The 22,611-nt window shown below is 50.3% G+C and overlaps 3 protein-coding genes across 7 annotated transcripts; 1 reads left to right on the plus strand and 2 right to left on the minus strand.

The window, feature by feature from the left end:
* Nucleotides 1-4: 4 nt before the first annotated feature.
* Nucleotides 5-2,796, minus strand: LOC105701540 (stress-induced-phosphoprotein 1). The gene is made up of 3 exons (XM_012428365.1): nt 2,592-2,796; nt 655-2,192; nt 5-493 (listed from the first exon to the last, which is right to left on the minus strand). The coding sequence occupies exons 1-3, from the start codon at nt 2,598-2,600 to the stop codon at nt 421-423; spliced, it is 1,620 nt and encodes a 539-aa protein (XP_012283788.1). The 5' UTR covers nt 2,601-2,796; the 3' UTR covers nt 5-420.
* Nucleotides 2,797-3,840: 1,044 nt separating this feature from the next.
* On the plus strand, nt 3,841-20,282 carry LOC105701521 (E3 ubiquitin-protein ligase HECTD1). Of its 5 annotated transcripts, none has more exons than XM_012428329.2 (26): nt 3,841-3,857; nt 4,499-4,656; nt 5,314-5,357; nt 5,774-5,917; nt 6,142-6,376; nt 6,448-6,788; nt 6,911-7,973; nt 9,254-9,653; nt 10,477-10,512; nt 11,181-11,447; nt 11,575-12,128; nt 12,195-12,469; nt 12,555-12,807; nt 12,877-13,255; nt 13,389-13,681; nt 13,762-14,028; nt 14,115-14,322; nt 14,427-14,618; nt 14,843-15,099; nt 15,202-15,378; nt 15,486-15,701; nt 15,808-16,052; nt 16,136-16,709; nt 16,875-17,361; nt 18,078-18,630; nt 19,025-20,282. In XM_012428329.2, the coding sequence occupies exons 4-26, from the start codon at nt 5,778-5,780 to the stop codon at nt 19,305-19,307; spliced, it is 7,695 nt and encodes a 2,564-aa protein (XP_012283752.1). In that variant the 5' UTR covers nt 3,841-3,857; nt 4,499-4,656; nt 5,314-5,357; nt 5,774-5,777; the 3' UTR covers nt 19,308-20,282. The 5 variants fall into 5 exon arrangements, with proteins under 5 accessions (XP_012283752.1, XP_012283751.1, XP_012283753.1 ...); XM_012428328.2 differs by lacking the exon at nt 3,841-3,857 and adding an exon at nt 4,061-4,402; XM_012428330.2 differs by lacking the exon at nt 3,841-3,857 and having other exon boundaries at nt 4,061-4,656; nt 15,214-15,378.
* LOC105701523 (malate dehydrogenase, cytoplasmic) lies at nt 20,218-22,308 on the minus strand. The gene is made up of 5 exons (XM_012428333.2): nt 22,097-22,308; nt 21,631-21,826; nt 21,213-21,535; nt 20,738-21,115; nt 20,218-20,570 (listed from the first exon to the last, which is right to left on the minus strand). The coding sequence occupies exons 1-5, from the start codon at nt 22,097-22,099 to the stop codon at nt 20,472-20,474; spliced, it is 999 nt and encodes a 332-aa protein (XP_012283756.1). The 5' UTR covers nt 22,100-22,308; the 3' UTR covers nt 20,218-20,471.
* Nucleotides 22,309-22,611: the final 303 nt, after the last annotated feature.

The raw sequence follows: 22,611 nt of genomic DNA on the forward strand, positions 1-22,611 counted from the left end.
TCACTTAGTGTACATTATATGTAATTTATTTAGTAATATTTTGCACACCCGATATGGACGCATCCGCATTACAGAACTGCAGAAGAGCGAAGCGACATCTTACCTACAAACTCACAGAGCATACATCAGATGTCACACGGAGAGAGAAATTCCTTGACTCGTTAACTCAGGGCTTTTGTCCAGAATGCAGAACACTAATTAAAATCTTTAACATAACCATGAAAAAATATAATGCACTCAAGGGAAGTGTAAAAGTCTTCCTTCAACTGTACGCTTTAAGTGCAATCGAAACATCTGCACGAACGCATTGTCGACCGAGGTTGAAGCTGTTCTTTGATTAAGGAACCCAGCAGCGTGAGAATGTTATGTACTAGAACTATACACATGCATCCAATGATGCATGTTAGAACGACGTTACTCTCAATGAATAGCGATTAACCCAGCCTCCAAGAGTTTCTGTAGCTTCGCAGCGATGTCCGGATTCTTTAGATGGCTGAAAAATAAAACATCGATATGAATTTCATCTCAATGTAATAAACTGTCATTTCATCGGCCAAATACTGCTGATATTAAATGCTACGCATGGAGTCTATGTATTTAAAATTTGAAAAGCTAAATTCATTTGAGAGATATTTATTAAATAATTGGACTTACTCTTGCAAAGCCTTTGGATCGCTCTGCATCTGTTCCAATATCAGTCTCATTGCTGGGTCTCGAAGGATGCTCTGAACTTCTGGGTCTGTCATAGCACGCTTTCTCACCTCCTCCGGATTAGAACTCAATGAGACCGCACAGGACCTATACCCTTCCACTGCTTCTGTGTTCGTAGGATCCAAATCCAGTGCCTTTTGATACGCTGACAAAGCTTTTGCGTACTGTTGCATACCTTGAAGAATTTTCCCTTTTCGGATCCAGCCTTTGATAAATTTCGGGTCTATTTCAACGCATTTATCACAGTCTTTTAAGCCTAGATCAAATGCAGCGAGTTTTGTGTAACAAGCTGCCCGGTTACTATAATATTTGGGATCATCGGGGTTTCTTCTAATGGCTTCGGAATAATGTTTAACAGCTTCGGCATAGTCACCAGCTTTAAATTTCTGGTTTCCCAGTTCTTTCTCCTCTTCAGCCTTTACTGGATCGATGTATGCCTTACGCTCTTCTTCTTTCATTATTTTATCAATGTCTGACAGCAATGTCTTAATTTCTGGCGTTCGATGTTCAGACATTGACTTCTCGTAGTACACTTTGGCCTGTTTCCAGTTTTCCATTTTTTTATACGAATGACCAATTCTTGTAAATGCTTTAGCTATGATTTTAAAGTCTGCACGATTTTCTCGGCCAACTTCAATTGCTTTCTCACACTGTGCGATACATTTCTCATATTCCTTTTGCTCGAAATATACAGCCGCGATATTTAATAGATACGTAATCTCTGTGGGATCTAATTCTACAGCTTTGTTGTAATGTTGAAGCGCTACCTCAAAGTTTCTCTTCTTGTATGCTTCGTTACCCAACTTCTTTTCATTCGTCGCCTCTCTCTTCTCTGGAGGAAGATTGTCCTCTTCCATCTTCTCAGGCTTAGGCTCAGCTTTCGATTTCGGAGGTTCACGGGACTGCGGAGGATCGACATCCATTTGTTCCTCTACATCGACATTAAAACCCATAAGCACACTAATCGCTATTAGTATTCTTTTATCGTGTAGTTTTGTTGTCATCAGACTAGGATCATTACGAAGCTCTTGTATCAATTTTATAAATTCTGGATCATCGAGGTACTTCTTGGTCATATGGTTATTTCTAAGTTTAATGAACAAATCTGGAGTATTGAAAGGATTACCCATGTTCATTTCTGTCTTCAGCTCCTCCAAGTATTCCTTGGTTTGGATATTACTTGGATCTAACTGAAGGCTTGTTTCGAATGCCTTGATCGAATCGTCGAGTTTCCCGAGATATACCAGGGCACTGCCTTTTCGAGAATATCCTTTCGCCCAGTCTGGTTTCAGCAGTATAGTTTTTTCGGCATCTTCTAACGCCAATTGGTATTGTTTAGATTTAGCATATGCGGCAGACCGATTACTATACAACACATGGTTAGCATTATCCAGGGCTATTGCCTCGGTATAATATTTAATTGCATCGTCGAATTTGCCTTCCTGCAAAGCTGCGTTACCTTTCTCCTTCAACTCGGATACCTATAAAATTAAGTTACAACAGTGAGCACTAAAAAAAAAAAAGTAACGATCAATAGTTTTAGCGCAGCGTAGTTTCAACAGAGTAATGTTCAGAGTACAAGTTGCAATATCAACGTACAACCTGACACTTCTTTGCATCTCAAAGTTATTTCAATAATATCACTGAGTAAGTCAACCAGAAATGGAAAAATTATCAGTGAAGCTATTTGTTCAAAATATTCTTTGTAACCATTACTTCGCAATGGATAATCGATCACATAAATAGGCTTTGAAAAATTGCTAAAGCGTGCACGCGGGTTCCAAGACCTCGTAACGTATTCGCACAAACTGCCATTCAATTGTCCTTGTTCCAAATAAATCTTAAGGTTAGGCGTCGCTGATATTGAGCGAAGGCATTACCTTATCCATGATTTGCAATTCGCCTCTCGTGAAATCACGATGAAAAAAATTCACAGCTCTCTTTTCATGCACACGCCGAACAGTGACTCGGGATTACTTGCCAAGCTAGCCTTGCCGGTGCGGAGTATGGAAAGCTCCAGAAATGAGGAGAGAATTGGAGAGAATTCGCAGCGACTCTATAATCTCCGACCGGAACTGAAATTCGCCAATGACGCCCTCTTGTAGGGAATTCTAAGTGGAAGGCAGAGATGAGTTGAGAGATTGCTCACGGGTAGGATCGTGCGATCGCATCCTGTGCTGCCCTCTGGTATCGTACGTTAGCTTTCATCGTTTTTTGCCCCCAAGGGTGGCGCAACGAATTTCTGATAGGAATTCGCGCACTCACGATAGCGGTACCATCTACCAGTCGCCGTTGGCGGCTCACGTACTCATGATGGTAATTCCGTGCGGCAGTTGACGTTGGTGGCTTACCTACGCTTACAGCCACTGCTCGCTTTTGATGGTAAGGGAAGAACACCCGTGACGCTCCATTTGACTTTATCTACTTATCTACTACTATTAAGTACATTGTTGCCTNTGCCGGAGAGTGCCGGAGAGTTGTCGGAGAGTGCCGGAGAGTGTCGGAGCAACTTTCCGGCACTCTGCGGCACTCTCCGGCACTCTGCGGCACTCTCCGGCACTCTCCGGCACTCTCCAGCTCTCTTCGGCACCTCTCTGGCACTCTACTACAGGTAACAACACTTCGATAAGGCTCGAAAGCACTTGAAAAACGCGCGAAAACGATCGATAACGCTCGACACGCTCGATAAACATCGAAAACACTAATAACACTTGAAAACGGTTGAAAAACGCTTGATGACTCTCGAAAACGCTCGGAAAACGCTCGATAACGCTAGTAAGGAAATGTAAAAAAAATTATACACGAAATGACTCGGCTTGTATCCGGGGTTAAGTAAGCCTCGGGAGGATTTTCGCAGTATTCGACACTCACGCATACTCGTCGAGTATTGCGCCGAACGCACACATACTCAACGTCTCGACTCGTAGCTTGGCGCTTGGCTGGTTGGGACGCGCTAAGATTTCTAGGAGCGATCGCACTCACACAGATTCGCTGCATAAGGGTTCCGTACGCGACACCGACGCGTGCCCTAATGCTCCGCATCACGTCAACTTGGAGGCAACAATGTAGTTAATAGTAGTAGATAAGTAAAGTCAAATGGAGCGTCACGAGTGTTCTTCCCTTACTGTCAAAAGCAGGCAGTGTCGGTAAGCGTAGGTAAGTCACCACCGTCAACTGCCGCATGGTATTACCATCACGAGTACGTGAGCCGCCAACGGTGACTGGTAGATGGGACCGCCATCGCGAGTGCGCTAGCTCCTATCAGAAATTTGTTGCGCCGCCCTTGGGGGCAAAAAACGGTGAAAGCTAACGTATGAAACCAGAGGGCAGCACAGGATGCGATCACACGATCCTGCCCGTGAGCAATCTCCCAACTCATCTCTGTCTATGTCTGGACATATGGACGTTGCGAATTAAATCACCGCACACCCCTCCCGTGAGAAATGTCGCTCCTTGTCGCGACCGTCGTGTCCATGAGAGGCGGCCATGTCTACGACGATGGAAATCGGTATAAATGCGGTCTAAGTTGATTTAAGTAGAAGCGAGAACGCACGAGACGTGTGGAATAGCACACCGAATAGCGGTGGAACAGCTCGGAAGAAGATTCAGGAAGTCTCCGCCGTGGTCTGCCGTTGTCGCGGATTCTGTCGTCCCGTCGCATTTGGAGCAGACTTCGCCTCGAGCGGACTTCGTACGACTCTCTTTGTATATCTGGTCGCGTTCACTGCATAGCTCGCTACGGCTGCTCGACAACGAGACGATCGAGACCGAGTAAACTTTCCCCCAGGAATGCTTGGCCGCGGCTGAAGGTGGTCAAAGGTAACTCAAGGAGACCCAGCGACGGAATTATTCCGATTTCTCCCGTTGGGCTGATCGACGGAGACCGAGGAGTCGCGGAGCAGGATGTCGACGTGACCCTCCAAGGATGGAGCGCCCTGCTGCACGGTACGTCCTTGTCTTGGACTTGATGCACACCTATTCGCTTACTCGTGCTCTACTTATGAACCAACGTATGTATCGGTGGCTTTCCACGACCTGGAAGCGAAGTGGCCCTTTGTCACTCGTTGCGAACGACTCTTTCATCAGCAGCATCGGCGTCTTCGATTGGATGGAGTCGCCCTGAGTTCTGGCGTGAAATATATAATTTATTTTATTTATTTATTTATTTATTTATTTATCTGGTATTCGTTAGATTTATTTGTAATTCGGTATATGGATTTGTGACTTCATTGTTTCCGACAGGGAACAAAGACAGACTTTATTGGGCGTTCGTCAGAAATGGGTCCTTTATTGTCAGTTGCAGTTTTGCTGGATTGGATTCAGCTTTTGTACAAGTACATAATTTGATATTCGAGGAGCTTTTCATTTTAGCAGTGGATTGATATATAAGTGTACTTATATTCCGGGCATCAAACTGGGCCAACGCGATAAGGAACTCTTGCTTAATTTGGTTGCATCATAGGTTACCTTTTTAATCTTTGTTTTTTTGGTAACACTCTTCCATCGGCTCATGTACTTCCTTTGAAGGGCCGGTCAGATCTACTTGCACTCGTGCCACCATGTTTCATGAAAATAATGTTTTTCGTCTCTATATGTTTTCAGATCATCATATAAAAATATTTAAGTGCCACTGGAATAAAAACCATGTAAGTTGCCTTTGCATTTGTTAATGCCTTTCTTCATTCACAAAGATACAATTGGACTGAGATAAAGCTCATTCCAATTGTAATCGTCTGATCGCATACAATGCCAACACTTGCTTATTAATTCCATTACTAAGTATTATACAATCGATAATATGATCCACTGAACTTGAAGTCACCGAATCCCCGTGGATGCGTGTAAAGCTAATGAATCTATAATTCAATTTATATGAATAATTCATGTGCTTTAAGTTTAAACTTTGCCCTATCGAGTCTCCCGCGTAATGTCACTAGGAACTCTTTGTTCAATGAGTTCCTAATAAAAAATCATAAATTCATATAAGATTTACAATCGACTCGATCAACAGTTCCAAATTATTTATTACAATTTAAATTCATCCAGTGTTTATCTTCTACAGTAAAATGGCTGACGTAGATCCGGAAACCTTACTGGAATGGCTCAATATGGGCCAGGGCGACGAAAGAGACATGCAGCTGATAGCACTGGAACAACTGTGCATGTTGCTGTTGATGTCCGACAATGTTGACCGTTGCTTCGAATGGTAAGAGAAAAAGAGAGAAACAAAGTTGCTTCTAAAAATGGACACTGGTTCATCGAGTCATTTCAATTTCCCCACATCTGACTCAGACTAGTTTCTTTCAACCCGAAGATAATCCCTCCAGCTCTGACATCCCTTTTCATCGATCTCTCTTTGTCGACCCATCAATCCACTATTTTCTTTCCGAACTCTAGATTTAACTTTATAAATGACCATATCTATTCCAGTTGCCCACCCCGCACGTTCCTGCCAGCTCTTTGCCGCATCTTCCTGGATGACCTGGCTCCGGACAGTGTTCTCGAAGTGACAGCCCGAGCCATTACGTACTACCTAGATGTATCGGCAGAGTGCACTCGACGAGTGGTAGCCATAGACGGTGCAGTCAAAGCGATCTGCGGTCGTCTGTCCGGTGCTGGATTGGGTTCTAGAGCGAGCCGCGACCTCGCCGAGCAATGTATCAAGGTACTTTACAAATCAAGGTCGATTATAGATAAATACACATGGAACCTTTTTTAACCTTCGTTCATCGGCAGGTCTTAGAACTGGTATGCGCCAGGGAGGCCGGAGCTGTTTTCGAAGCTGGAGGTCTGCCCTGTGCCCTCTGCTTCATTCGCGAACACGGAGCCAGGGTGCACCGCGACACATTGCATTCCGCCATGGCAGTCGTTTCCCGTTTATGCGGCAAGGTCGAGCCCGTGGACAAGGCGCTGCCAGACTGCGTCGAGGCGCTCTCGACGTTGCTGAGACACGAGGACGCCCACGTGGCTGACGGTGCCCTGCGTTGCTTCGCCTCCTTGGCCGACCGCTTCTCCAGGAGGGGCATTGATCCCGCACCCCTGGCTTCCAACGGCCTCGTCTCCGAACTACTATACAGGTGCGGATGTCGAGTTAATATTCGCTCATCTTTGAATTTATAAATAATCATTGTTAAACGTAAATCCTAAATTAAGAGAAAATTCAGGAATGGATTCTAATCTTGAATTCTTTCGTTACCAGACTCTCGAACGCGGCGGGTCCAGGTGCGTCGGTGGCGGCGACCTCGGGGACTCCGAAGGCCCCGGCGACATCGGGCCCTACGGGTCCAGCTCCGGAGCCGAAGTCCTGCGCCTCGGTGTCCACCATCATCAGCCTGCTCTCGACTCTCTGCCGAGGGTCGCCGTCGATAACCCACGATCTATTGCGATCGGAGCTACCGGACGCGATTGAGAAGGCGCTCAAGGGCGACGAGCGTTGTGCCCTAGACTCGATGAGGCTGGTGGACCTGCTGCTGGTGCTGCTCTTCGAAGGGAGGTCCGCCCTGGGACGCGGTGGTCCTTCCTCTACGGCGGGGTCGAGTGGACCCCTGCTTCCTAGGCTGCGTCGCCTGGACAGCGCCGGCGAGAAGTCGCATCGTCAGTTGATCGACTGCATCCGCTCCAAGGACACGGACGCCCTCGTCGAGGCGATCGACTCTGGTGGCATCGAGGTCAACTTCATGGACGACGTGGGTCAGACCCTCCTTAACTGGGCTTCCGCCTTCGGCACCCAAGAGATGGTCGAGTTCCTCTGCGACCGGGGCGCCGACGTCAACAAGGGACAGAGATCCTCCAGCCTTCACTACGCCGCCTGCTTTGGCAGGCCCGCCATCGCCAAGGTCTTGTTGAGACACGGGGCGAACCCCGACCTCAGGGACGAGGACGGCAAAACCCCTCTGGATAAGGCCAGGGAGCGCGTCGACGAGGGCCATCGCGAGGTCGCCGCCATCTTGCAATCCCCCGGAGAGTGGGTGCTGCCCGACCGCGACCATCGGAAACGGGAGGCCGAGTCCGAGGAGGACTCCACCGAGCCCAGGGGAGACCCTGAGATGGCGCCCGTCTACCTGGGCAGACTCTTGCCCGTCTTCTGCGCCACCTTCCAATCCACCATGCTCCCCAGCGTCAGGAAGGCCAGTCTGAGCCTCGTCAGGAAGATGGTCCACTATATCCAGCCGGAACTCCTCGCCGAGACCTGCGGCGGCGGCTGCACCGTTGGGTGCGGCGCCACTCTCGTCGAGGTCATCGCCAATGTCCTCGACAATGAGGTGAGAAGTCCTCGGGGTAGTCCGTCGCGTCGTAGATGGAACTTGGTAGTTGTAATCCAGAGGGATCCAGGTCGCGTCGTCCTGCGACTTGGACGTTATCGGGTGGTGCTCTTCATTTCTTTCTATCTATCTGTTTATCCGTTTTTTTTTTCTCTTCATTTTTTTTCTCTCCATTTCATCGTTTTTTTTTTCCTCCATTTCTTTCTCTCGGCACCTTGATAGGGTGCCGCGGAGAGGGCGCGGGCGGACAGCCATCTGGTGCGAGTCGTCGCCCGACTTAGAGACCAGACTTTTTCGCAGGAGGCCGAAGTTGGGGTTGAGAGCTCGGCGCCGCCACCGCCGCCTCCGCCTTTCAGGTCGATCGTTGGTCCCAAATTGCCCTGCCCCTCGTCGCGCAAGCCCTCCGGCCTCCGGAGGTACATTGTCGAGAAGACGGTAACGTCCGCTTTCACTCTCTCTTTTGCAACCCGAAGGAACGACCCCGGTTTATGCCCTCGTCTCGAGAGACACCGAGAGACGCCCGGGTCAAGGCTCCACCAAGGACTCGGGGCCTTGCACCGGCCTCTTAACGAGCTGACATACCCTCGCATGAGCATCCCGAAGTTAACGCGCCCTTTGGTGGATTCTTCCTGGGACTCGAAGACACCCTTAACACGTTGGCCACCGCTAGAGTACCTCTAGAGAGCCGCTCGATTTTACCGTCTAATTATTACGTTAATAATAAGTGGTAATGATATTTCTTCAGAATCTGGTGTGTCCGGTCGTTTGGAAGTTCACCACTTTAACCCAGAAGAAGGTCCCTGAAAATAACTAAAGTCGAATCTTTTGGACAATGTTTGAGAATCCTGCATAAAATGTTAATCGCTAAGAATGAGATTTGATTTTTTTCTTATGCAACGTTTAATAATTGTGTATATAGATAGAATGAGAAAATATGGAACGTGGAGTTTTAGGTTATTTTATGCTTTAGTTAGAGAAATTGTGTGTAAGAGAAGATTTACGAGAATTGAGGCTTCGTGGTTGGTGGGACCTTCTTCAGGGGCTCCGCGTTCAGATGGTGAAATTTCAGATCGTTCGGCTCGCCTGGCTCGGAGGAAAGTTTCAGAAATGCATCGACCCGTCCATGGTCGCGTCTCTTTAAGGCCTTCACGACCTCTCGCGGTTGTTACACGAGGTATCCGGGAAGACCTTAAGGCCGTGAAAGGACAGGATGACGAGGTGCGGATGTCCCTGAAGAGATTTCGATTCTCTAACCCCGGGAACCCACTTTCTGTCCACAGGAGGACGAGGACGGGCACCTGGTGGTGCTGCAGATGATCCAGGACCTGATGGCAAAGGGCCGGGAGGAGTTCCTGGAGCACTTCGCCCGACTCGGCGTCTTCTCGAAGGTAGCCGCCCTGGCGGGGCCGCAGGAGTCGACCTCAGCCGAACCGGAGGCGGACGCGGGCCAGGGTGGGGAGGAACAGCGATCGGAGGACGCCCGGGAGTTGCTCGTCGGCAGGGCCTATCACTGGCGCGAGTGGTGCATCTGCAAGGGTCGCGATTGCCTCTACGTCTGGTCCGACGCCGCCGCCCTGGAGCTCAGCAACGGCAGTAATGGGTGGTTCCGGTTCATCCTCGACGGCAAGCTGGCCACCATGTACTCCAGCGGAAGCCCCGAAGGCGGCACCGACACCACCGGTAAGACCTCTGACTGGAAAGAGGCAAACGGTACCTGCGGATCCAGGAACTCACGCGGAGGAACACCTTTTACTTACACTTCGTCCCGGCCGCGCTGAGATGCGTCGAAGTCCCTGCTCAACGCATCGCGAATATCGTTTATATACTTAATATTGAACGTAAACTCGATAATATATATTAAGGCGATATACAAAAGTAGCGTCTAAGAACTCGCCTGTGCGGGTTTTTCCTGGACCGGGTGCACCGAGTCGCTTGAATTCTTGCCACAAGGGTATGGACTCCTTGAGGAAGGTCCCTGCAAAAAATTTCAATTTTCTCTTAAATATATATATATATACACACACGCACATAAAATTATGAAATCACGACTATATGGAAATTTAAATACGGAACTCCGTGAGTATTGGAACTTTCCCTAGGGCCTCCAATTTTTCACTTAAAGGGACTCGGTGTACTTGGTTTGGATAATGGTTTCATGAACAGGCGACTCCTTGGATGCGATTTTAATATCGCCTTAAGATCGGTCTGGCTCCATCTGGAAAGCTGGAAAAAATTCGATTCCTCGACTCGAGAAGGGGATTAAAAGGAATTCAATTGGTTTTTTTTTTTTTTTCGTACCGGGGGAGGATGAGAAATTTTTAAAGTCCTTTTCGAGACGTCTGGCAATCTTATAGGAAAAACTTGATTCGAACCCGTGTAGATGTAATTGTAAGCACGAGTCTTGAATTACGTTTCTCCTCTTTCGCCGTGTATGTGTGTGATTAACGATTAGACTAGGGAATAGCTTAGAGAATAACTCGTTTTTTTTACTAACTGCCTACAGGAAAGGGGAGGAACACGGAGTCGCTTACCATGGAAGGTAGGTAATACGATACGAGGTAGTAGAGTCGGGTAATATATTATATTGCATTAATATAAGAATTATTTTTATCGAATTGCAACAAAAAACGAAAAAATGCAAAATAGTGTCATAAAATCCATTTAAAATAGAAAATGTAAAATGTACATTTGAAATAGGCTGGCAAAAAGAAATGCAAGCTTAATATTTAATATCATATTGGGAAGTTGTATTTTAAAATAGAAGTAAAAAAGATATGGTTGGTACTTTTCTTTTCTATTCTTTTCTAGTCTACGTTTATATGCATGAATATGCATGTATTATTCAGTCTTGTACGCATTTTCCATAGATGTATTTATTTATATATGTACATAGGTCCAAAACCTATTTAAAATTGCAAGTGCAAAGTGTTCCTATTGTTTTTATTTAAGATAAAAAAATAGAAGATGACGTTTTACATTTTAGATACGTATTTTAAATGATTCCAATTGAAATCGTTACCCTGCTCTGATGATACTGTATATGACTACGCGGTCGATACTTCTTTCTTTTAATTTTTGTCTAATCTATGTCCGATCAACGTCTGATCTAATTATCAATGTCCGACAAAAGCGGCGCTCGCACTTCGACACATCCCATCGCGTCGTCCTCGTCCAGGGATTTTGTTACTAAGGTGTCCTCTCTTGCAGAGAACCGGGGCGAGTTCCTGGAGAAGCTGCAGAGGGCCAGGAGCCAGGTCAAGCCGAACTCTGTGAGCCAACCCGTGCTATCCCGACCTGGACCTACACGCCTGGTGGTCGGAAATTGGGCACTCTTCAGTCGCAAGGAAAGCGAGCTCTACATACACAATTCGGACGGTCAGCAACAGGCCACGATTCTCAGGGAAGACCTGCCAGGATTCATCTTCGAGTCTAACCGGGGCACCAAGCACTCCTTCACGGCAGAGACGAGCCTGGGTACGCGATTCGACTCATGCATGATGAGTACCTTGATGAAGCCTGGTCTATCAGACCATCTCATGATGGGTACTCGAAGAACCTTGGACTATCAGACTATCTGTACAATGATCGGTCGCATTTTCAGGCCCCGAGTTTGCAGCCGGCTGGGCTGGGAAACGTGGGAAGAGACTCAGGTCGAAGATCGAGGCCATCAAGCAGAAGGTGAAGACTCAGGCGCAGGATATCTACGAGAGATACTTCAGGGCAGCTCAGGCTCAACCTCGAGGAGTGGTCGCCAAGCTCGCAGCAATCGTCAACCAGACGGAGAAGGCCTGCCAGAAGCAGCAGTCCGGGAATAGAGAGTGGAGGGGCATCCTGCAGGCTGTCCTCGAAGAGCTAAAAGCTCTCCTGAACGAGGAGGGCAGAGTTTCCGCGTACGAACTTCATTCCAGCGGTCTCGTCCAGGCTTTACTCGCGCTCCTGGCTGCGCCTTCGGGTCCTCAGCCCACCTCCCTCAGGGCCACCAAGCTTAGGATGCAGCGGATCGCCCTCTTCAAGAACTGCTTCCACATGAACGACTCGGCAGTGGAGCACAACTCCGCCAAGGTGCTCGTTCACAAGCTCGTGTCGGTCCTGGAGTCCATCGAGAAGCTTCCTGTCTACCTTTACGACACACCTGGCTCTGGATACGGCTTGCAGGTTAATTGAAATTTCGGCTGATCGAGGGATTTCCAGAAGGGCGAGGGTATAATTTTGCCTTTTCAGATCCTGACCAGGAGACTGCGGTTCCGCCTCGAGAAAGCTGCAGGAGAGAGCGCTCTGATCGACAGATCCGGACGTAGCTTGAAGATGGAGCCCTTGAGCACGGTCCAGCAGCTGGAGAACCATTTGCTGAAGATGGTCGCGAAACAGTGGCACGACCACGACCGGTCCACCTTCACCTTCGTCAAGAAGCTGAAGGAGGGCCACCGACTGTCGTTCAAGTATCAGCACGATTTCGACGAGTGCGGGGTTTTATACTGGATAGGCACGAATGCAAAGTGAGGATCGAGTACCTGAGTACCTGTAGACGTAACGCGAGGTGGACGATACGAGAAGGTATGACGAATTCTACCGTTGTTCCAGAACCTGCTCGGAGTGGGTGAATCCTGCCCAGTACGGTCTCGTCGTGGTGACCTCGAGCGATGGCCGCAACCTGCCGTATGGACACCTCGAAGACATCCTCAGCAGGGATCCGTCCGCCTTGAATTGCCACACCAACGACGACAAGAAGGCCTGGTTCTCAATAGACCTCGGCATCTGGGTCATCCCCACCGCCTACACCCTGAGGCACGCCAGAGGGTACGGCAGGAGTGCCCTGCGGAACTGGATGTTCCAGGTAAGCGAAGATCGCGTTTCTCGTCGTTAGATATAATTGCGAATCGCGTCTCATGGACAACCTCTTCAGGCCTCGAAAGACGGCGTCACCTGGACGACCCTCTACACCCACGTGGACGATTTCCTGCTGAACGAGCCCGGCAGCACGGCGACCTGGACCCTGGAGCCTCCCAGTGACGAGACCCAAGGGTGGAGGCACCTTCGTCTCCAGCAGACCGGGAAAAACGCCTCGGGACAGACCCATTATCTTTCGGTCTCTGGATTCGAGGTCTACGGAGAGGTGACCGGGGTCTGCGAGGACCTGGGGCGCGCGGCCAGGGAAGCCGAGGCCGGCGTCAGGAGGCAGAGGAGGCTCATCAGGACCCAGGTCCTCAGGCATCTCGTTGTCGGGGCCAGGGTCGCTCGTGGCCTCGACTGGAAGTGGAGAGACCAGGATGGCTTGCCACCAGGTCAGTTTACATAACACTTCGTGTATTTGTTCACGATTCACTCGCTTTGCTCATATACTTCGTTGCATAATAATTTGCTGGCTTTGTTTGTATATTTTCTTGTATGACGACTCGCTTCCGAAATTCTCTCCAGGCGAGGGCACTGTAACCGGAGAGCTGCACAACGGGTGGATAGACGTGACCTGGGATCACGGCGGCTCGAACTCGTACAGAATGGGCGCCGAGGGGAAGTACGACCTGAAGCTGGTGGGCTCGGCGGCCTTGGAGCCGGAGAATCCTACCAAGGCGAAAAACGGAACGACCGGAGTATTGACCGGGAGAAAATCTAGCAGCACGCCAAGCTTACCGGATTGCACCGACACGGGAATGCGCGACTCGGTGGCCTCCACCGATCAAGCGGCTAGTGCCGACAACCTGGCCGCCAAGGTGAGGGTCTTCGTCGTATCTTTCGCGTAAATTAAGAATTTTATAGAAGAGGTAGCATTACGTCCTCGTATCGTCGACAGCAAGCAGCAGAAACGATAGCCGAGAGCGTGCTCTCGATGGCAAGGGCGGAAGCCGTGGTCGCGGTGACCGGCGAAGGAGCCGCCAACGCGACGAGCGAGTTGTCGGTCGTCTTGCATCCCAGACCGGACACCACGGTGACCAGCGATCTGGCCACCATCGTCGAGAGCCTGACCCTGAACACCGACTGCCCTGCCACCAACAGCAACAGCAACAGAGCCACCAGCAGCTCCAAGCCGCTCTTCGGCACCGTGAGGGGAGGCAACAAGGTGAGTACCCGAAGAGGTACTCGGTGTCGCGAGGTGTCCTGGAACATATGACCACAAGATGAGATCATCGTTGGGTATTATTCCAGCCGGCAAGTGGACTTTTGAGTCTGGAGGCCGCCGAGGTGCTCGACCGGATGCGAGAGGGCGCCGATCGACTCCGCAACAACACCAATAACTTCCTCAGCGGAGAACTGCTCGGTCTGGTGCCCGTCAGGATCAGCGTGTCGGGCGAGACCGACGACAGCTCCATGAGGATCAAGCCGGTTCCTAGACAGCATCCCGTGGTGGTCGAAGGTACATGGGGTCTTTATTAAGAATTTGTGAATTGTTTCATATGAAAGAGAGAGACCAGTGGGTCGACTACAGACGCGTTTCACGGTTTTGCGGTTCGATTTCAGGGGCCAAGGACAAGGACGCCGGCGGCTCCACCTCGCAGAACGCCACCGGAGGGTGTCCCGTGGTCGTCACTAACCCCATGTCCGTCTCCGTGCCGAATCTCGCCTGCAGCGATGCCAACAACACCATAGAGCCGGCCGCTGCCACGGGACTGCTCGACACCTTCGCCTCCATGGCTCGACGACGAACCCTGGGTAGGCGTTCGTTGTCTCCGGATCGTGAAACTGAACTACATGTTGATATATCCTGCAAAATAATTAGGCCAATGGTAAAAACGTGGGGTATAGAAGAAATTACCTGGCCACGTACTCATGGACGGCTCTTTACGTTGGAGAATTATTATTACATTTAGTAGCTTGACGTAGAGACTAGATACTCCAGGAATCGCTCCCGTAGATGACGCGTCGCCTCTTTCCAGGGTCCACCGGAGGTCAACATATAGCGCCTAATTCAAATGCTGGCTCGAACCCCAGAGGCCCGAATTCTATGTCGAGTCTGGTGCGACTCGCCCTGAACTCCAACTTCCCCGGAGGGTTGTTGAGCACCGCACAGAGTTACCCTAGCTTGACGAGCAGCGGCCAGGTCGCCGGTAGCGGGGTCACCACCACAACGGGTCCCGGCCTCGGCCAGGCCCTGACCATGTCGTTAACCAGCACGAGCAGCGACAGCGAACAGGTGAGCGAAAGCTCTCTCTCTCTCTTTCCTCGGATCCGACCTGGTAGGGCAGGTCGCAACCAGGAACGTCGTGACGAGCTTTCCTTTTAATGTAATCTGAAGTTGTGGCTGCAGGTCAGCTTCGAGGAGTTCTTGGAGTCCTACAGGGGCGCGCCCGGGTCGAGCGTCGGCGGGGGTGGCCGAGGTACGGGTGGACCCTCCCTCCTGACGGAGTTGGAGGACGACGAGGATGGCATCCTGGCCGAGGAGGACGACGACAACGACGAGAACGACCAAGAGGTACCTACGAGCACGGAGGCAGAGATTAGTTCTGACTTTACCGAGCTCGATTCTTTGTCGGTGGTCTTCCGGAGGAGATTAAAGACACTTTCATGGAATCGTTCCAGGAGGACGACGAAGAGAACGAGGAGGAAGGCGAGGGTGGCGAGGGAGAGTACGAGGAGGGCATGGTGAGCCGCAACCTCCTCGCGGCCTTCATGGAGGAGGACACTCCGCATAGCAGCAAAAGGCGAGCCTGGGATGACGAGTTCGTCCTGAAGAGGCAGTTTTCCGCGCTTATACCCGCCTTCGACCCGCGACCTGGGAGGACGAACATCAATCAGGTAAGTCGAGTCGTTATCTTTTATCTAGCGTGTCTGGCGACTCGTTTTAGCGTTTGGTAGAGTAAGAGGGACGTCGAGTGTAACGTGAATGCTGTTTATCAAACAGACGACGGATCTGGAGGTACCGCCACCAGGTAGCGAGCTGCAGTCCAGCACTCGCACCGGTTCCTCGCAGACCCCGCGACTCAGTCTCACCCTGAAGGGCCCTGGACTGCCGGGAGTGCCGGACGTCGAGCTCCCGCTCTCGGAGCCGCACTCCAGCATCTTCCAGGCGGTCCAGGAGCTGATGCAGCTCACGGAGTTGGGCAGTCGCCAGGAGAAGCTCAGAAGGATCTGGGAGCCGACCTACACGTGAGACACCTTTCCACGTTTTACTATCTTTTTAAAAATCCCGATTCCCCGTTACAAGTATTTCTCAACTCGATTCCTTTCAGGATAATCTACAAGGAGGCCAAAGAAGAGGAGATGTCGGGCAGGGCAACGCCGATCGTCACCCTGTATTCCAGAAACCCGGCTCAAAGCTCAAACACCTGCACCGTCGAAGATGTCCTCCAGCTCCTGAGGCACGTCTTCGTCCTCAGTACGAGACGCGACGAGAACGGCAGGTCTGAGGAGGACGGCGGCTCCGAGGAAGATCCATCCTGGGTGCATCCCGATGACTTCGCCTCGAAAAAGATCACGAACAAGGTCGTGCAACAGATACAGGACCCCCTGGCCTTGGCGGCCGGGGCCCTGCCGAGCTGGTGCGAGGAACTTGCCAGGAGCTGCCCCTTCCTGCTCCCCTTCGAGACTCGTAGGCTCTATTTCAGCTGCACCGCCTTCGGGGCCTCCAGATCGATCGTCTGGCTGCAGACTCAGAGGGATGCCGTCCTCGAGAGGCAACGCGCACCTGGTCTCAGTCCTCGGAGGGACGACAGCCACGAGTTCAGGGTGGGCAGGCTGAAGCACGAGAGGGTCAGCGTGCCGAGAGGCGAGAGACTCCTTGCCTGGGCCGAACAAGTGCTCAAGGTAAACCTGGACGAAGCATTTAAATGTTTAAATAAATTATATATCAGCGGCGGATAAAATTGATGTACAAGGAAAATAGTTAAAATTTAAGGAACTGCATGTTCCTATTTTTTTTTATCACTTCAAATTCTAATCTTCTACTTTTTCCGGGTCCTGGACTAACAGGTACACGCGGGTCGCAAGAGCATCCTCGAAGTCGAGTTCGTCGGCGAAGAGGGTACAGGTCTGGGTCCTACTTTGGAGTTTTATGCTCTGGTGGCTGCCGAGCTTCAGCGAAAGGACCTGGGCCTCTGGCTGTGCGACGACGAAGAGGTTGCCTGCTCGGACCAGGAAGAGTCCATCTGTCCGCCAGGGGAGCAGGTTCGACCTGCCGGATTCTACGTCAGGAGACCCAGTGGTCTCTTCCCTGCCCCCTTACCCCAGGACTCCGCGGCCTGCGCTCGCGCCGTCAGGTACTTCTGGTTCCTCGGCGTCTTCTTGGCCAAGGTCCTCCAGGACAATCGGCTCGTCGACCTGCCGCTCTCCAGGCCGTTCCTAAAGCTGATGTGTCGCGGCGACATCGCCGACAACGTCAACGAGAGAATCGGCCTGGGAGGAGCCGCCCAGGACAGCGTGTCCTCCAGTATGGCCAGCAGCTTCATCTCCGAGGAGGGTAAGGATGTCGCACTTCGGGTTCTTAGTATCTATCTGATATCGAGTCTTAAAAAAGATGGACATTTTTTTAAAGGCAATTTCTCAAATCTCTGGTCACATCCTGAGGAGAAATCGTATGAAACGCAATTTTTAGCATCTTTGGTCAGATCATGAAACGTAAGGAATTTTATGAAACGCAATTTTTCACATCTTTGGTCAGATCATGAAAAGTAAGGAATTTTATGAAACGCAATTTTTCACATCTTTGGTCAAAAGTAAGGAATTTTATGAAACGCAATTTTTCACATCTTTGGTCAGATCTTGAAGAGTAAGGAATTTTATGAAACGCAATTTTTCACATCTTTGGTCAGATCCTGAAGAGTAAGGAATTTTATGAAACGCAATTTTTCACATCTGGTCAGATCCTGAAGAGTAAGGAATTTTATGAAACGCAATTTTTCACATCTTTGGTCAGATCCTGAAGAGTAAGGAATTTTCTGAAACGCAATTTTTCACATCTTTGGTCAGATCCTGAAGAGTAAGGAATTTTCTGAAACGCAATTTTTCACATCTTTGGTCAGATCCTGAAGAGTAAGAAATTTTATGAAACGCAATTTTTCACATCTTTGGTCAGATCCTGAAGAGTAAGGAATTTTCTGAAACGCAATTTTTCACATCTTTGGTCAGATCCTGAAGAGTAAGGAATTTCCTGAAACGCAATTTTTGCATCCACAGGCGACCCTGAAGCTTCCTACTCGTCTCTCGAGTCGGTGCCCTGGTACAGCGGGATCCTGAATATCGAGGACCTGGCGATCGTCGACCCGGTCAGAGGCGAGTTCCTGAAGGAGATCCAGGCGCTCACCTCCAGAAGGGAGAAGCGCCTGTTCGAGGGGGCCGTCCTCTCCGAGGATTCTCTGCGAATAAGTCATCCGTCCGGGGCGTCGGTCGCCATCGAGGACCTCGCCCTTACCATGACCTACGCCCCGAGCTCCAGGGTGTTCGAGCACGAGCAGATCGACCTCCGCGAGGGCGGCGCCGAGATCCCCGTGACCCTGGAGAATGCCAAGGACTACGCCGAGCTGACGGTCGAGTTCTGCCTCGACCGAGGAATCGCCAGACAGCTGGAGGCCTTCCGGGCGGGCTTCTCCAAGGTCTTCCCCATGGAGAAGCTCTACGCCTTCAGCCCTGAGGAAGTCAGAGCGATGCTCTGCGGAGAGCAGAATCCCCAGTGGACCAAGGAAGACCTGCTCAGCTACACCGAGCCGAAGCTCGGCTACACCAGGGACAGGTGGGCGTCCAAGTCCCGTCGAAGGCATCCATGATGTTCTATTAAAACGTTCCTTTTTTAAACTCATATCGATGTCCTGAAATTCTGATCGTGACTAATACGTCGGTCAAAAGTTATGCGACATGTCGCGTTAAAAAATCGTGCGACACACCGTTGCGTTAAAAAATCATGCGATATAACCTCACGTTCAGGATGACGTCACGTTTCAGAGTAAAAAAAAAAGTATATGAGTCGATGTGATATTTTTGAAATTACATTGAATTAAAAACTGGTGGAAATATAAAAAAGATAGATACAAGAGTTAAGAGGGGAGCCTCTGGGAGGATCCCCAGTGGATCGTGTTCGAGTCACGAAAGCTTGAATTGAAATTGAATTTGATTTTGTCTTCTTTCAGCCCGGGTTTCCAGAGGTTCGTCAACGTCCTGCTCTCGCTGACTGGCCTGGAGCGGAAGGCGTTCCTGCAGTTCGCAACCGGCTGCTCGGCCCTACCCCCTGGAGGCCTCTGCAACCTGCACCCGAGACTGACCGTCGTCCGCAAGGTGGACGCCGGCTCCGGGGGCTACCCCTCGGTGAACACCTGCGTGCACTACCTGAAGCTGCCCGAGTACCCCACGGAGGAGATTCTGAAGGAGAAGCTACTGGCCGCCACCCGGGAGAGAGGATTCCACCTGAACTGAGCCCCGGTTCGCGAGGCGTGCCCACGGAAACCCGTGAAAAAGACCCCGAGGACGGGAGGCCGGCGATGGGGCGGGAACGCGATGACGAAGACGAGGTCGAGGGCGTCGTTCTCCACCCCTGCGCGGGAGACTCCCGATGGAACGACCTGGCGCCCCCGTGCGCCGATTGGCCCCGGTCTACGGACGTAGACGTGGCTCCGACCACGAAGAAGACCTTGAGGAAGCCATCCCAATGAAGCTCGTTCCTCGCAGAAGAGATGGCACCGCGCAGAGTACCCTGCTACCGCCTAGCGAGTTAATTAGAGTTAGCCTTAGGAATAGTTGAGACGAATAACTGGGGCTTGAGAATTGGGGGAGACATCCGGACAGACGACGAGAACGACGAACGGATTGACAAAGAGGCAGTCCCAGGTTATCCCGTCGATGTACAAATTCAGTTGAATGCTGCAGGAGGTCATTTCTGTTTTTGCGGACAAGGGTGGGGTACGTCCGGTCGGTCCGGCCGCTAGGCGAGGTGGAGGACCCGTGGATCTTCCTCGCTTCATCGGGAACCTCCTCGTTGGCCCCGAAGACCCACTGGACGAGGCACACCATCAGGCCAATCTTGGCGCGACCTCTGGAACGGGACACTCGGGGTGCATCAGGGTGCCCTAGTGAGTCTCGGCGCCCCCTGGTACACCCTGGAAGCCGCGTCATACCGCCGAACCTAAGCCAAATGCTAAGCGCGCGTAGCGTTCTTCAGGGCGAGTACCGAGCTCTCGGGGACGGACCCCGAGGACGGCGCGTGAATTATACATAGGGAAGGGACACTACGGCCACCTTCTACCTAGGCGTCTAGAGGAGCGATACAAAGATATAATATAAGCGTGAGAGATGACTAATTAAAACGCTAACGCGACATGAGGAATAGTTACTATTACTGTACTATAAATTATTATTGATCCTTGGGAGGAATAAAAGAGAAGTACGTTGCGAGTCGTGCTCTTCGTCCGGCCCCCTGAAGCCCGATTTTTCCCTTTTCGCGTCCCCGACGCAGGTCGCTTCTTCTGCGTCCACTAGGTTCCTTTGTTCTTTTATTCCTTCTTCGTAGTCGGCAGTCTCTGCTCACAACTTCGAGGCGGCCTCGCGACCCGAAGACCCCGTGCGAGCTCCGACTCTTTTTAGTCATTGTCCCAGGACGGTGTTCGCCTCGGCGCGCTCCTCCTCCAACTCCTTCGCAGTCAGGTCCAGCTTGGTCCTTGCAAAGTCACTTATCGAGAGACCCTGTGAGTGAATTAATTAAATACTGGATTTACGAGCTCATTTGATAGCTAAAAATATTATTATTGAAATAGTATTTTCATTCTCTTTTTTTCTTTTAATTTAAAAATGGAAATACTCTACTATGTGTAACTTCTAGAAATTCGATTGGGGAAGACCGTAGGACTCACCTGGACAATGTTGTATCGACCATTCTTGATGGTGACGGGAAAGGAGAAGACAATGTCCTTAGGCACTCCGTAACTGCCATCCGATATGACACCCATGCTGACCCATTCTCCGTCCTTGGTTCCCAACCACCAGTCTCTCATGTGATCCCCGGCAGCTTTTGCTGCAGACATAGCCGAAGACATTTTTCTGGCCGCTATCACGGCTGCTCCTCGCTTCTGGATCGTCTCCAGGAACACGCCTTCGAGCCAAGCATTGTCATTCAGCACTTCGGGAACTGGCTTCGTTCCATTCGGTGTATCCACGGTGGCATGTGATGCGTCAGGATACTGTGTCGAACTGTGATTACCCCAGATGATGGTTTTTCGCACCTTGTCAACCTATCAAGTGGAATAAATGTCGGTTAAGCTCAGGTAACCGAAAGACTGGGAAAAATAATATGGACAGGTATCATAAAATTGTTGCGTAAATGAATACCTGCACCCCCAAACGAGCCGCTATAGCTGCCTGCGCTCGGTTCTGATCGAGTCTTGTCATTGCCGTGAAGTTCTCCTTCGGTATGGATGGCGCATAGTGTGAACAAATCAGTGCATTCGTGTTGGCTGGATTGCCGACTACTAAAACTTTGACATCCTTGCGTGCAAATTTATCCAAGGCCTCGCCTTGGGCTTTGAAAATCTTGACATTAGCTGAGAGTAAGTCTTTCCTCTCCATTCCCTGTTTGCGAGGCATCGAACCAACCAGGAAAGCAGCTGCTGCGTCACGGAAGGCTACTGCGGGATCAGCAGTGGATACGATATCTGTAAAATATAAAGAAGGGTTTTGTTTATAATTACAAACTGCAAATAAAATACTGCAATCCACAAGGACACCGCTGAGTGTTCAGAAAAGTTACCTTTGAACAGAGGAAGCGCCAAGTCTTCCAGCTCCATAACAACGCCTTGCAATACATCCATCATGGGAGGAATGTCTAATAAGCGGAGGTTTATGGGTTGATCCGGTCCAAAAACTATTCCAGCAGCCAACTGGTATAGGAGAGAGTAGGCGATCTGTCCTGCAGCGCCGGTGACAACGACATTGATAGGCTCCGACTAGTCGGTAACAAAAAAGGAAACGATCCCATCATTCTAATTGCACATCGATACATCTAAATCCTGCTTAATTCGTATAAAATGAAATAGACCCAAACACGAGTCTCATGTCATATCTAACGTGCCGGGTCGCGTCGTGCAAGAGATAACGAGAAAGAAACCGGAGGTCAAACGTAGGTTAAATGTAAACCAGACTCGTGAACGGTAGGAAAATTTCCTCAATCAATCGAATTAAGTGAAACAGGTCGGAACGTGATTTAATATTTTTACCATGGTGCGAAGCTCAGGATGCAGGTTCCCCTAACGGCGACTCGAATCTTTCGAGCGAGAGGTCACGGATTACGAGTCCAGAGATCGACTGCACGGGTTCCAAGGTCGTCCGTTCAGAGCTTATTCGTCCACTCTTGTGTAACGATTAACCAGCAATGACGTTCTCGACGCTCCTCGCACTGGAAAAATGACTGAAGATTGTCGTAGCTATCCCTACTCTCCTCTGCCGCGGCGTGCCTGGAATGTGTGTTAATTAGCGTACGGAACACGTGGTATGCGATGTAGAGTATGCGATTCTGCGCGCAACCACTCTAACCAACTTTCAGGTTACCTGCTGTAAATCCCATATTTACCGATAGCGAGCAAATTACCCTGAATTATTTTCTATCGCGAGATAACTGCGCTTTCACTTATCTCCTTGAGAGGTCTCCCCGATTTAAATTCCCACTGTTGCGGTTGCGCGAGGCGACGCTCGTGATTGGTCGACCGGCGGACCAATCAAATCGCCGGACGGG

The sequence above is a fragment of the Orussus abietinus genome, unplaced genomic scaffold, assembly GCF_000612105.2.
Source record: "Orussus abietinus isolate OABI.00-Male unplaced genomic scaffold, Oabi_2.0 scaffold347, whole genome shotgun sequence".
NCBI lineage: Eukaryota > Metazoa > Arthropoda > Insecta > Hymenoptera > Orussidae > Orussus > Orussus abietinus.

Excerpts from the sequence above, each read along its gene's own strand:
- LOC105701523 (XM_012428333.2), bottom strand. Across the intron at positions 21,116-21,212 it reads CGGCTCGTTTGGGGGTGCAG|GTTGACAAGGTGCGAAAAAC; the intron begins GTATTCATTTAC and ends TCCACTTGATAG. Across the intron at positions 20,571-20,737 it reads GTCGATACAACATTGTCCAG|GGTCTCTCGATAAGTGACTT; the intron begins GTGAGTCCTACG and ends ATTCACTCACAG.
- LOC105701540 (XM_012428365.1), bottom strand. Across the intron at positions 494-654 it reads GATCCAAAGGCTTTGCAAGA|CCATCTAAAGAATCCGGACA; the intron begins GTAAGTCCAATT and ends TTTATTTTTCAG.
- LOC105701521 (XM_012428329.2), top strand. The coding sequence starts at position 5,778 with ATGGCTGACGTAGATCCGGAAACCTTACTGGAATGGCTCAATATGGGC. Across the intron at positions 6,377-6,447 it reads TCGCCGAGCAATGTATCAAG|GTCTTAGAACTGGTATGCGC; the intron begins GTACTTTACAAA and ends GTTCATCGGCAG. Across the intron at positions 12,129-12,194 it reads GCTCTGGATACGGCTTGCAG|ATCCTGACCAGGAGACTGCG; the intron begins GTTAATTGAAAT and ends TTGCCTTTTCAG.